At 42.6% G+C, this 14,521-nt stretch overlaps 1 protein-coding gene across 2 annotated transcripts in view; it reads left to right on the top strand.

Moving 5' to 3' along the window:
- KIAA1958 (KIAA1958 ortholog) overlaps positions 1-3,951 on the top strand; it is a 52,463-nt gene extending 48,512 nt beyond the window's left edge. For both annotated transcript variants that reach the window (XM_041402292.1, XM_041402293.1), the window contains exon 3: positions 2,378-3,951. In XM_041402292.1, coding sequence (XP_041258226.1) covers positions 2,378-3,423 — 1,046 coding nt within the window. In that variant the 3' untranslated portion in view covers positions 3,424-3,951. The remainder of the gene's footprint in view (positions 1-2,377) is intronic.
- Positions 3,952-14,521: the final 10,570 nt, after the last annotated feature.

The raw sequence follows: 14,521 nt of genomic DNA, 5'->3' as shown, positions 1-14,521 counted from the left end.
TTTTTAGCGTTTCCCACCTGCCTTGTGAAGTAGCACACAACAAACCAGTGCAGGAGTGTTTTGGGGTACTGTTTTCATTATGTAAGTTGGAGAATCTTTAATTCAGCATGGGTTTTATAACTGTTAGCTGCAGACAGGGCAATTTCCTTTGCAGATTAAGGAAAGATGTTGTAACATAAATGACTGAATGGGTATCACTGCTGTGCTGTGACAGGCTATCCTCTAAGAAGAAGTGATTGATGACATTTATAAAACTGAGCCATTATATGTGCTGTTTATATTGAAATAGAACTTAGGATGTGGGCTGTCAGTCAAAGCAATGATTACTTACACAGTTCTATAACAAGTGGTGGTGGGTGCAGTGAACAAAATACCAGAGTAAATGTTTGCTTTGGAGCTTTGAAGAGGGCTGTCTCTTTTTTTCCAGCCTGCATCTAGCCACACTAAAAGCTAGATGGATCTAAAAGGATCTATTATGTACATTGCCTAGAGCATGAGGCTTCACTGCAGGCTTCAAGGAGCTCTTTGATACTGACATCAGTATTAAAATGAGTCTCTGAATCAGGCAGGTGACCTTTCTTGCTCCCCTGAAGCGCAGTTCAGGCAAACCTCAGTCCTTTGTGGCAGCATTTTTTCCTGCCTGCAGAAGCCCCCAAGGCCTCAGTTGCAGATGCCGACTTCTCTGTGCTTTGCAGAGGATTTGAGAAATCCCCTCGAAGGGTGAGTGGTGTGGATGCAGGATGCCTTTCTCTGAAGACACAGGACCTGATCATGAGAGTATAAGCTCAGTCCTGCTTCTGTCCTGCTGGGAAGTCCTGGGGCAAGTCATTCCCTGTGGCTCGGTCTGCAGATGTGGTATGGAAGTGATTGGATGGACTTTCTTGAGAGGCACTCTGTAGATTGGTGGAAGGAGGAGCTGCCCAGCTCTGCACCAGTGTTTCCACATCAGATGGAACACTGCAGGTGGGGTAGGGAAGGAGAGACTGCCTTCCTTTCCCTGCTGCCCTCGCCCCTGCTAATAGGCTTGCAGGGAAGAGAGAAGCAAGTGTCTGAAAACTGGTGCAAAGCCATGGGTGTGCTACACAGCCTGACATAAGCTTGACCTGATTGGCAGAGAGGCAATGGGAACTTCACCTGGTCTCATATCACTTCGTGTGTGTATCTCGGGTGGGAGACACCTGAGAGGGTTGCTATGGCACTGCTAAAGGATGGCAGGTTTTGCAATGAGTCCAAATAGAAAAGGGCTTGGGGCTTTTTTTCCCCTCTTCTGCTTGTTAAGTGGAAGAGATACAAAAGTGGACCACATACAATTCCAGAAAATATTTAAATAATTGAGTTTTTCCTTCTTTGCATTTGTTTTTAATTTTCTAAAACCATTAAGATTTATCACATTCAGAATGACAGTTCCACCTGTATGCTTTAAGCTGCATTCTTGTTCAAACAGATAGTTTGCACATACCAAGAAAACAGTCTTTAAAAACACACATAGCTTATAAAGCTTTTCCTTTTTATGCTTCTCTTATGATCAGCCAGAAAATCAGCTGTCAGTAACAGCTATCATAGTGGTAGCATTTGAATATTGGCTTTTGATATGTCATTGATTGTAAGGATCTATGAGGATAGCCTGTTAAATATAAAATTTTTTCTAGAATTTGGTTTTTCTGCAAAATGAAAAGGCAATTGTACTTGTTCTGTCAAGGCAGAGTTTGATGACATAGAGAGGCAGTGTAATCATGGGTTTTTTCCATGTTTTCTGATGTGAACATATTGACTATATTTTCTTTATTCTTGTACATTTGTAAATTGTACATTGCTCTGTAGTAATTTATCTGTCATTTCTCTTGGATGTGCTGCCTTATTTTGTACAGTACATTCTGACTGTATTTATTTCACTCTTTAAATATGTGTCTGATTAAAGACAAATATTACTGTCATAAATATGATGCTTGAGTGCTTGAGCTCTTTTTTTTCCTAGGGAAACAAAAAAATAACCAATACGACCTCTGATTTCACAAATGAAACAATTCAGTGTGGGCTTATTCCTGAGTCTGGACCTTGCACACAACACTGGAATCCAAGAAAATCCTTCCACCTTGCCTTTGTTGTAGAAAGCCTATTGCCTTTAATCTCAATGCATCAAACTATGCCCCAGTGTCATGAGGAGCTCACTTAGTTTTGTATCATATAGTATGTCATTTGTTAAACTGAAGTTGGCTTTTCAGTGATGTGACAGGTATGTAAAAAAGTGTACCAGTGCTCTTTCTGAACTTGAGTTTCAGTTCTTTCCTTTTTGAGGAAATTTGTTTTAGGAAAAAGTGCTTCGCATAAACTCACTGCTTCTACTTTCTTTTTTCTGTCCCCATTCTTCCTCTTCCAGACCAGGATGAGAGAGCAGCAGAGCTTAGCAGGGAGCAGAATGAGAAGACCATTCGCAGCACGCAGACGGCTCTCCGCAATTTCCGAGAATTCCTCATTTCCAAGTACCCCTCTGAGACCCGTGAGATCTATGTCATCCCCTGCAAGGAGCTTGATGCCTATCTTGCATCCTTCTTTGTAGACGCCAGACAAAAGGATGGGTCTGAATATGAGCCAAACAGTCTGGCCAACTATCAGTGTGGACTGGAGCGGTATCTCAAAGAGCACAGGTATGGATACAGTATTACAAGGGATAAGGAGTTCAAGAGGTCCCAGGAAGCACTAAAGCAAAAGCAGATAGAGCTGAGGTGTAAAGGCAAAGGAAACAAGCCACACAAATCCATGAAACTCACCTTTGCTGATGAGCTTATCCTGCGCAAAAGAGGCTTATTGAGCAGGTACAATCCTGAAGGGCTTCTGAACCTAGTGTGGCTGAACAACACTAAGGCATTTGGACACTGCACGGGTTTCCATGGATCCACCCTCAAGTGGGGAGACATCCGTTTGCGGGTGACAGAGACTGGGTTGGAGTACCTGGAGTGGATGGGGCCAGACAACGGGGATGTGAGTACCAAGAGCAAGAGAGGTGGGACAGACTCGCGGGTGTACGCCACCCAGCACTCCCCGCAGACATGCCCCGTGCAGGACTACAAGGAGTACGCCCAGCGGCGCCCTCCGGCCATGCGCTACGAGGATGCGCCTTTTTACCTGTCCATCAAACCCGTTGTCAACTTGGCTGCACTTCACTGGTACAATTGCCAAGCCCTGGGGAAAAACAAGCTTGCCAAGATGGTGAAGACAATGTGTGAGAAAGGGAACATCCCTGGCCGCAAGACCAACTTCAGCGTCTACCAGAGCTGCAGCACCCTCTCAGAAGCTCAGAGCAACCAGCTGGTGCTGATCTGCAATAACTTGAGCCAGCAGGCTGCCCAGTCCATGGCAAGCCACTCCAATACTGGCAACTTCATAGTGTCAGCATCCTATGACTCGTCATCTGACACGGCTTGAAAGAATACTGAACACTTTTTTCTTTTCCTTTTTGTTTCAAGCATTCAGTTTGTGCTCAATAATACACATCAGCTGTGATTGTACACTATTTTCCCTCTCAGCCCTCTCTCCAGTGTTAATTCACTTTATAAGAATATATAAACGTATAATATATTTTTCTTTCTACAAATAAGTCAACAGAAATAGTTTAGTATTACTAACAGTATTTATAGTGTTAATGCAAAAATGAAAGGTACTTATGGGTTATAATACAAATGCAGATTTTAAAAGGATAGAAATGGTTCTCAGGCAACACAAGATAGACTGAAAATACCATTTTTAACATGCACACATTAATGAGTATAAATCCCCAGGGAGGCTTACGTAGCAATTCTGTTCTAAAGCATTTTTTCAACTTAGTATTGTAAAATGACCTCCCACAGTGGAGGAGACAAACTTAACATTGGCTGCTGCTTCTTACCTGCTAGCTTATTCTTGATCAGCAAGACCAAGAAATAAGAAATACATCAATGTAAGTTCACAAAACCATTTACAGCATGTTTTGTCTGGTTTTATTATGTTTCCTGAGGCTCATTTACACTACAAAAATCCTGAAGTCAGCTAAATGCCATGTTTAACTTTTGGGTATGTTGATTTTCTGGGATCAAAATGTTGCTGGTGTTTATGTTAAAAAGTATTGTTTTCAAAAATATGCAAAAGTATAATGGCAAAACCATTGTCGCACATAATTTTACCTCTTTAAGTATAGGTTGTTGGTATTTTATCAGTGTGCGTATGTGATGTAAAATCTATTGACATAGAGCACTCTTTCAGTATTCTGGGAAAATGAGCAGTACAGAAAAATCTGCAATCTTACCCCAGCTGTACGGAAAAATGGCATCAACTATGTCTTAAGCCATTGTTTGAAATCCACAAAACAATAGGTAGTGTAATGATATTTCTACAGAAATTTTTAAAGAAATTCTGCAGAGAGGTAAAAAGCTGGATAGTTTTAAGTGCTAGAATACAGATTTAACTTATCTACACATCATCTGTTTCCATTGCAGATGATGGAAAATGTGCACATGAATCTGAAGGCCTTGAAAAAGCAAGCTCTACTGGTCTACTTTGTAATGTAGTTGTTCTACTACAAGTATGGGGAAAACACTAACAAATTCACTATTTCAGTGAACAGTTATAATTCTTGACACTTAAAATTAGGAACAGTACCTTTCAAGTAAATAAGCTTAGTTTAAGTTCCACAAGGATGTGCTAGGGCTGTGGTGAGGCTTTAGAAAAGTCTGCTGGGGTAATCGAGTGCCTGCTGAAATCAGTGAAAGGGACAACCTTGGCTGACTTCCTCTGGGTATTGGACCAAATGGCCTTTGGAGAGGCTTTCTTGTTTTGCAGGTTTTAATTGTTATGTTTCTTTGTGCTTGTTTGTCTGTATTTCTTCACATTCCTGAATATCCTTCAAATTCCTTAGATCTGCAACTGTGCAATGACTTTAATCATCACTAATTCCAAAGAAGAGGTGAAAGAAAGGTAGCAAATAGAAACAGAAATAACCCACCTAGCACCTAGAACCTTTTTTTTTTCTGTGTTCCTAGAATGAAATGTTCCTGTGTGAGAGGGAGATGGCAGAGTGTCTGCACCTCATTTAAGCCTTACTTAAGGTATGTTTTGGGGATGAAATAGGTAGCGGATGTGGCACTGAAAAGTCTAAGGGCAGAGATTTCCACTATAATAAAAATCTGTCCTCCCAGGAAGCTTTATGCAGGTAACACAACCTGGCTGTGATCTCTTTTTTTTTTTTCAGATGTAGTTAGGCTGGTAAAAAGTCTGGTTTCCTATGTCTGACGCTCCATAGTGGTGTAGCCACCAGTTCTACAGTCTTCCATTTATGATCTGCTGTCTCTCAGGGTAGGTAGTGGATTGGTGGGCACATGCAGTTGTTCATATTATAGAGCCCTCCTTTTATAACTTGGCTTTGGGACTTGAGGCCAAATTATGACTCTGCTGAAGTGATTACAAGCTGTGTCTGTGACTTTCAGTGCCATGGCATATCTGACTTGTCAGTGAAGGAGACAAGCACAGAGAGATTTCAGGTGAAGCCAGAAAGACAGCTGCCCAGTTTCCAGATGAGGCTAGACATCTGATTGCTGTTTGTACTGCCTTGCCTTTTCCCAGCAGTGCTTTTAGTGTGATGTAGTGAAAAAGCAAGACCAGTGTTGCTCTGGGATTTCTTTACTGTTGTCCGCTGAGGACTCGCGCAGCACTGCTTAGTATGTGCTGGAGTGTGAGCATTCCGTGCCAAGGATCTCTCTCAAACTGCCAGGTGAGAGCTCAGCCATGGAGCTGGCCTCTAGGGAAGTCTGGTTTCTCTTTCTCCCCATTGGTACTCATCTCAGCACTTTCCAGTGACAGCTATTGCAGTATCTGACATAGCTCCCTAGATTTCCTTTCCTGTTCTGCAGTGAGGGGATGGGTATCAGCTGACCTTTGTGGGGCAGTGATCTCTGTTTCCCACCTCTCCTCCGCTGCCCAGCCCACCCTTTGCTCTGAGGAGGCTGGTCACTGGCTGTACATGTGCTGTGCTGCAAGCAGCACTTTGAAGTGTTTCTTCACATCAGTGCTGTAATTCAGCCTCAACACAGATCTCAGAAGACTGGCACTCCTTGGTTTTGAGCTGAGAGGTCAAAAGAAGCATTTCCCATGACTTTTTGACTCTACATGCTGCCTAAATTGTTTATTACCACAGTATTAGCATGGTTTGTGCTGATGTTCAGCAGCAGTGAGGCAGCATCTCTGGTACCCTTGACTTAGTGGGGCACATGAGCAACCTTTGCTTGTCTGGTTAGGGAATAAGTATTGAAATGTGTGTGCTTATTGTGATAGCCTCAATATTATCACGAGAGAGGCCAGGGCCCAGCTGGAATTAAATCTGGCCAAGGACATCAAGGACAACAAGAACAATGTCTGTAAATACATCAATAACAGAAGGAAAAGGAAGGATTATATGGGCCTGTTACTAAATGAAGGAGGGACCCTGGAAACAGAGGATGTAGAAAAGGCAGAATTACTGAACACTGCCTTGCAATGGTCTTTACTGGCAACACCAGCCCACAGGGATCTCTGACCCAGGAGACCAGGGTAAAGGAATGTTGAAAGGGAGACTTTCCCTTGGTCAAGGAGGGAAAAGTGTTGGAGAACACTTAGACTTCCAAAAGTCCATGGACCTGATGGGATGCATCTACAAGTGCTTAGAGGCTTGTGGACACCATAGCTGAGGCTGCTCATGATCACCTTTGAAAGATCATGGAGAGTGCCTGTGGATCAAAGAAAGCAAATGTTACCCCAGTGGTCAAAAGGAAAAAAATGGAGCCCAGGAAATTACTGGCCGCTTAGCCACACCCCAATCCCTGGAAAGGTGAGGAAGTGCCTCATTCTGCAGGGCACTTCTGTCCATAGGAGAAGGCGATCAGGATAGTCAGCATGGATGCACTAAAAGTAAATCGTGCTTGACCAACCTGATTTGCCTTTTAAAATTAAACAACTACGTGGATGGATGAGAGGAGAGCAGCAATCTTGTCTACGTCAACTTCAGTGAGGCTTTCAACACTGTCTGGCAAACTCAGGAAGAGTAGACACTGAATGGGAGGACAGGGAGGTGGATTGAGAACTGGCTGAACAGCAGATCCCAGAGTCCTAATCAGTGGCACATGCTCTAGTTAGAGGCCTGTCACTCGTGGTGTCCCCCAAGATCCAATAGTGGGCCCAGTCTTGTTTAATTTATCCATCAATGACTTGGGTGAAGGGACAGAGATCTCAGCAATTTCCTGACAGCGCAAAGCTGGGAGGAGTGGCCGATAGCCCAGAGGGCCGAGCAGCCCTTCAGAAGGATCCCAGCAGCCTGGAGAGATGGGCACAGAGGAACCTTCTGAAATTCAGCAAAGGCAAGTGCAGGGTCCTGCAGCTGGGGAGGAACAACTCCAGGCACCTCCTGGGAAGCAGCTCTACAGAGAAGGAGCTGGGGTTCTCTGGACACCAAGCTCTCCATAAGCCAGCAGTGGCCAAGAAGGCCAATGACATCCTTGGGTACATTATGAAGAGCATTGTCAGCAGGCTGGGGCAGATGATCCTGCCCCTCTACTCAGCCCTGGTGCAGCCTCACCTGGAAGGCTGTGTCCAGTTCTGGGCTCCTCAGTACAAAAGAGACAGACATGGAGCTTTGGAGCAGGTCCAGCAGAGGGCAACAAAGATGATTAAGGGAATGGAGCATCTCTCTAATCACACACAGGGACACATTGTCCAGGAAGACTCATCCTCACTGGAGATATGCAAGAATTATATGGAAACAATCCTGTGCTGCGTGCTTTAGGATGACCCTTCTTGAACATGGAGCTTGAAGCAGATGACACACTGTTGTTCCTTCCAACCTTACCCATACTCTGATTCTGTGATTATAGGAATAGTTTTGTTCTGCTTTGTGATATCTGTAGTAGCTCCAGCAGTGATGATGGCAGACTGACTTGGTAAGTTCTGGTGGGGCAGCCCCACTCAGACTATTTGTTGAAGAAGTTAAACACATATGGACAGAATATGATACCCAAGTAATATAGTACAAAAATAAACTTAATTGTTTTGAAGGGCATTTAATACAACCTATTATTCAGTCTTTATTTGTGGACAGTTAAAGGAATTGAGTGACCACAGTTTGTCTAATTACCATTTGTATTAAGGCTGTGAAAGGTTATGAACTGTCTGTGAGGGAGACTTTGTGTTTAAGCTGCTCTCGTGGTTTTGTCTAATACTGGTAGGAGAGTACATATCCTCATCTCTTTACGTTTGGTGAAAAGGACAACCAGTTTGGTGAAAGAGGACAACCAGTTATTTGCAGTTTTGACTGAGGGTATCACACCTGCTTTGGCAGCAGGGTGCAAGCTCACAATGATAGTGTGCACCTTCCCTGGTGCTAAGATACAGCAGTGTGGCCATGGGCTAGTGCTGCCAAGCCTTACCATCCTATCCCTCTGCCTACATGAAGAACTGTGGTCTCTAGCCTTGTGTCTTGTTACTGAGCACCTTTTACCATGAACTCAAGGGCAGCTGGCAAAACACTGTCCTGCTCCTGTCCAGCACAGGCTGTGTGATGGTGATTGGGTGCAGTGGCTACAGTGAGGCACTGCAGGTGGGTGGCTGCACTCCAGACTACATCATGCTCTGATGTAAAAGCTGAGCTTTGCCCTATAGTGAGGCTGTGATTTCCTTAAGATGAGGATAGCTGCCATTTTTTTTTTTTTCCTGCCATTCACATTTCTTTGACTTGATGTTGAACCTTGTCAATAAATGGTTTCAATGCAGCTCCCCAGCAGAAAACACAGCAAAAAAAAAGTGGGAAGTCAGATAATTTTCTGCCAACGTACTGAGCTGAATCTGCTAAAAAATTGAGGTGCAGACCCTGTTGGAGAGACAGAGAATGATGTTTGTCTACCAGCATCACAGAGTCATTACCCTGGCTCAGCTACTGCATCCCACTGGAAACCCATCAAAAGGATAATGCAGATTCAGACCCTTCTGGATCATTTGTAGATGTATTAGATGCCTTCAGAATTATCTACTGGCGTTTGGGAGATTTGCTCAGTGCTATCAAGAGCAAAATTTGGCCTTGAACTTCAGATAAGAGGCTGAGTGCCAAAGCACAGGCCTACACAGTGTAAAGGGGTCTGCACTAATGTTAGTGCTGACTTTCCTACGTGGCCTTCTCAGGACACCACAATAAGAGTCAAACATGGGGATTATATGTAGATGTCACTGGACTGATCTGGATGCAGCTGTACACAATACATGCATTTGGATCTGTTCACATGATTGCACATGTAGACGGGCAGAGCTGTGGACACTTTGGACAGTGTAAGCTCTGTTTTTTTAGTCATCCATGCATGTATTTATGAAGTTGTGGTTTTGCACAATGTTACGACTTCATGCAGTTAGTTGAAACTGAAGTCTGTGATGTCTGGGTGTCACAAACTGCCTGTTTTATTTTCAAAATATATATTTATGCAACAAAATGTGTTTTTAAGTGCAGGAGAATGAAACACTGTCATAGGCTACATTGTAAACTAAATTCCAAGGGATATCTAAAATAACAGCACATACCTTGTTCAGTTGCATAATGCAATAATTCTGTGATAGCACCGTCGGGGCTACTGACATAGATGATAATTCTAACAATGGAATCTGTGTCCCTGTTGCACTTCTCCTTTATGAACAGTATCAACACTTTCAAGCTCTTTTTAGAAGTTGCTATGGACTGATACTGTCTCTACAACATTGTTACCCTCTTAGAAAGCTGTGTAAAGAATGACACTCAAGCAATGTTGTACTGTTGTGTGTTTGTTTCTTAGATGTTTGTGACCAAATCTTGTTGTGCTGTTTGCACAAGTGATGTGGGGTGGTAAGATGGGGATCAGAAAGAGCAGGTGCTGTGTCACTCTAGAGACCAGGCTGCCATCAGGACTGAGACAGCCATAAAGGACACTGAGATTCCTGTTGCACTAGGTTTCTTCCTGTTCAGCTCATATTTTACCCTTTCTTGTTATCATATCTGTGTACATCCCATAAGTGAATTGACTGACCTGACTGGCACATGTAGTGCATGAGCTGATCTTTCCATCTGACAATTAGCTGGAAATAATTATGATTGACTGATCTTCCCCAACCCTAACAGCTCCACTCCTCTCACCATTCCTGATCCCCAAATATTCCTCCTTCCTGGTGTCTGCACCATGGGGCAGGGGGACCGCTTTGTGCAGGGCTGCTCTTGGCTGGGAGCCCTGCCCATCAAGTGACCTTGTGCTTTGGGGATAATGCGCTCAGGGCGGACCACCTCGCATGGGATATGTGGGGTTATGGGATACTGTGTGTGAGCACTCTGGAGGCTCGCATCTCACATGCTGGAAACACTCTCCTTCCCTCTTCTGTTTTTGTGAGAGGCTTTCAAGTCATGAAATGAGATTAAATTTATGCCTGCGTGGAGGACCAGGCCCACGTCTGTGTGCTGTGTAGCCCCTCCACTGACATTATGGACTGGGAAATACAACTGAGATGACTGGTCCTCAACAGTATGCAATTTTTGGGCTCCCTCTGTCTTGGAGAGGAGTTCAGCTCATGGTATGAACAGGGCATAGAGACCCATCCAGCTCCCTGAACTTCCAGAGGCAGTGTGAACGTATGTTAAAAAAAGAGAACCTACAGGATGCAGAATTGTCATTTTATTTACCTGAAATGAACCAGTTCATCCCTCTGGGTTAGTGCAGAGAAGGACTTCTCACTATGAAACATGGCAGGAAATGGGTCCGCACTTTTTAATGAGGGTTCTTTGCTAAACGCCACCATGGAGAGATGGCTTCTTTGCTGTCCTTGTTCTTAAGGGGCAGCATGTATTTTCTCTTATTTCTCCTCTTTCCTATGTGTGCTGAATCTACAGTCAGTGCTGAGGGACAGTGGAGAGAGGAGACCATCCATTGTAAAGTATGGCTATATTCCTAGCCAGAAACTCGGTACTATGCTTTCTGGTGATGGTTCCCATGCTGTGAGCCATGTCTTGGTGGTTGTGGGCCGTAATAGCTGGTGTCTTCCAGCTCTCTGCTCTGTGCAGAGCCAACATCAAGGTTGCAGCACGATTCTCCAAAAACAGAGAGCCCAAGGGCAGCTTTTCAAGGACACCCCTATCAGCTGGGCATCTGCAAGCCAAGAAGAGACAAGGTTTTAAGCACAATTAAATGATGATACTTTCCAAAGGACAGCATATGAAAAACAGATGAGGCTCTGCTTGATCTCTTCAAGGGTTTTGGAAAGCTAAGGGCTCCCAGGGACATCAATGCTTCACTTCTTTCACAGGAGCACAACTACAGCCGGTGAAGGAGTGGCCCTTCTGAGAACACATCCGCATTCTCTGAGCTCCCAGTGAGTTGCATGGTTGCACTGCTTCCAGCTGCACTCCTGCAAACCAGGTTCCAGCCTGTTCTTCCACACTGCACTGTGGCTGTCGCCCAGCACAGCCCTGTTGCCATTGTTCTCCAGCACCTTGACTCTTCCTGGAAGCAGCAGAGAGGCATTTACAGTGGCAAAATACTTCAAAGCTGTGAAGCCCCACAGCCCAGAGACTGAGTTTGTTGAAAACTTTGATACTGTCCTCTCAAGTGGAACATATTTGAAGCAGTGATGATATATAAAGCTTTAATTCCTGAACTTATGTGGGAAAATATGAATTTGCCACAGAATTTTCTTGTTATATGAACTGACGGATCTCTGTCTCAAGAAATTAATTTATTTCCTCTGTTTTGTCTCTCAGTTGGTTAATGGTAGTTGGCAATGCATCCAAAACTCCATTTATTTTATTATACAAATGCCACTAAATTAGTTGTCTGTGCATTAAAAAATGGACTTAACTGTTTCAAAGATACTAGGATGCTTTTGCCAAATCTTTTATTCTTGTGCTCAGCATTCATTAGACATCATTTATCACTATCTGAAAAAACAGTACCATTTCACATTTCAATCTGATCTTTGTAATTAAAAGAGGTTTCTTTCACTTAAGGTACTGGTAAGGTAGATGCTATCTTTGAAATTCAGTGGGATAGTTTCAGTTGGAATGAAAAGAGGTGTTAAGCTCTTCTAAACAAAGCTGTAGGAATCCATTAGTGAGTTCTTTTTGATTATTACTGTTTGATACAGTCTGTAAATGTCAAGAAAATAACATAACAGTCAAGTGAAGGAAAAAACATCAAGAAAATGAAAAATGTTTAGGAAAAAATAGAAGACTAAATGCTTTAAAATAATTAATTTAACAGATACTAGCTTTGCCACTTCAGCTGCTTTTCTTTTTCTTTTAAAAGTTTTTCTTTTTCTTTTTTTTTTTTTCTGAACAAATAAAACTTTGACATTCCTCATACCTAGAATTTTATTTGCTTTCTGAAAGTTGTAATCTTGCTGAGACTGCCTTGTTACCATTATAGCATGTTCTCAGCTGGCCTAAATCATGTGTAGCTTTATGGTCTGTTCCACATTGCTCCTGCTGGGATTCCTCTTTCTTTTCTACTATCACGCATTTAATAAACTTCCTATATGTAAATTTCCAGCCTGAAAACAAACCGATGCAGAAGACATTGCCTGACTATCTTCAGTGGTGGATACAGAAGTCAGGGATCAAGACTAAATGGCTTCAAATTTATTTTGATAACTTTTGTTTATGGAGACAAATATCCTAGTGTCTCTAAGGCTAAAGGCTCACTGAACAATGATTGCAGTGTCAGTCATTTTGTGGAGACCTTTGTTTTCTGCCTGGTACCTGTGATTCAGATCTTGTAAGTTTTGTCTTCTTCAGGAGCTTTCTCTGTGAGCAGCTTGAAAGACTGGGTTCCTCTGCACAAGGCTGGGAGCATGGATGTGAAATGCAGGTGCAGAAGTATCCAAGGCTTTCAGAGATGTGCAGACAAAATATGAAATGAAATGTCTTAATGAAATCTGAAAGCTGTCTGGGGAGGAAATGGTGAGAATCTGATTTTGCACCTATTTGTGGCAGTACCTGCAAGCTGGGTGATGCTGCTGCCAGAGAGAATTTGGTGCCACTTCTGCAGAGTGCTGTGAGAAGTGTGTGCCCATGCCTCTGCTTCCACCGAGCTCGGGCTGTTCCTGCACTTGCCCCCTGGCACATGACTAGCCCCACTGGAAATGAGTCTGAGGTGTGCAGGAGGTGACATCACTTGGCCATAGATGAGTTGTTGTGCTTGTTTTTGTCCATGTGGCCCATCCATCTCAGGATTCATCTCGAGACCTGTCTGGGCAGAAAAGCTACTCAATACTGGAAGAAAAAGAAGTGGCAGAATATCCAAGTGCAACGAAGAGAAGTGGAAAGGCAGTGGAAAAGCCTGGCAAACACAATGGAAGTTTTTGTCCTTTTTTCTAAAGAAGGCAAGCGTAATCCTTATCCCTTAATATCCTACTTTGATTTACACCAGAATTAGAAAATCTTTTCCATTTGTTTCAATTATCTGCAGGCATTAACTCTGCCTTTGAAAAGCATTTTTGCTATGACAACCCTTGGTCTCATGGTGAACAGTGCTAGGAGAAACAGCTAACACAAGGATTTTGTCTTTGCCTGCATGCAATGTTTAATCTTTTTAATCTTTTAATGTGAATGTATTTTTTGCTATTTTGTAAATTGACAAGATTAGCACAGTTTCTTCCAAAACAGCAGTTGACAAACATATTTTGCTTAAGTATAACTAAATTTCCACCTAACTGTGATTTCTCCATAGTGACCAATTCATTCTTAGAGTTAAACCTCTAAAAGGTTAACACTCACTCACTGACTTTAACAACTTTTTTTTAAGAACAGTTTGTAAAACTGGTTGTAGGTTTTAAAAAAATATTTTGTTTATTAAAAATATTACACTGTCTTGCATAATAATAATTATAATAATAATAATAACAATAATTCTATACATTGTGTGATTCAGTGATGTTGCTCTTGAAATTTTGCATGTGTTCTAGATGTTCTGACATTTGTATGTTTACGTGGTACTTGTAAAAATCCTAACCATTGCTGCTATTATCACCACCATTTTAGGTAAGTGAAAATTGTACTATGAAGCTGTGCCAGTTAGCAGGATTTTTGTGTGTCATACTAAAACTGCATTCTGCTTATAATTTCTTGGTTTATGCCAGTATTTAGTGCCTTCTGTAGAAGGAATCAATATGTTGTGGTGGATGGGATGTGCCAAATTTCTAATATCTTGTCTGCACAGATTATCACTTACCAGCTTGAAGCTTAAAAAAAGAAGTAAAAGGAAAAAAATATTTAACTCTCCATCTTTCTTTCAAACATCTTCTCATTGATTTTAATTTGGAAAACCTTTAATAGAGCTGAAAGGAAGCCATCTTCCCCTGTCACGCCTCCTGCAGCAGCACTCCACCAGCTGTGACGGGTATGAGGGAATGTATAGCACCAAAATGTTCCCATTGGTAATGGATCTAATGAACAGTCAGGCCTACTCAAGTAATTTTGGAGCATGGTAAAACACCATTTAATTAAAGCAGTCCTCTGATTACCATA

Source organism: Onychostruthus taczanowskii, unplaced genomic scaffold (genome assembly GCF_017590055.1).
Source record: "Onychostruthus taczanowskii isolate IOZ18803 unplaced genomic scaffold, ASM1759005v1 scaffold196, whole genome shotgun sequence".
NCBI classification, from domain to species: Eukaryota; Metazoa; Chordata; class Aves; order Passeriformes; family Passeridae; genus Onychostruthus; species Onychostruthus taczanowskii.
This window is presented reverse-complemented; position numbering and strand designations above follow the sequence as displayed.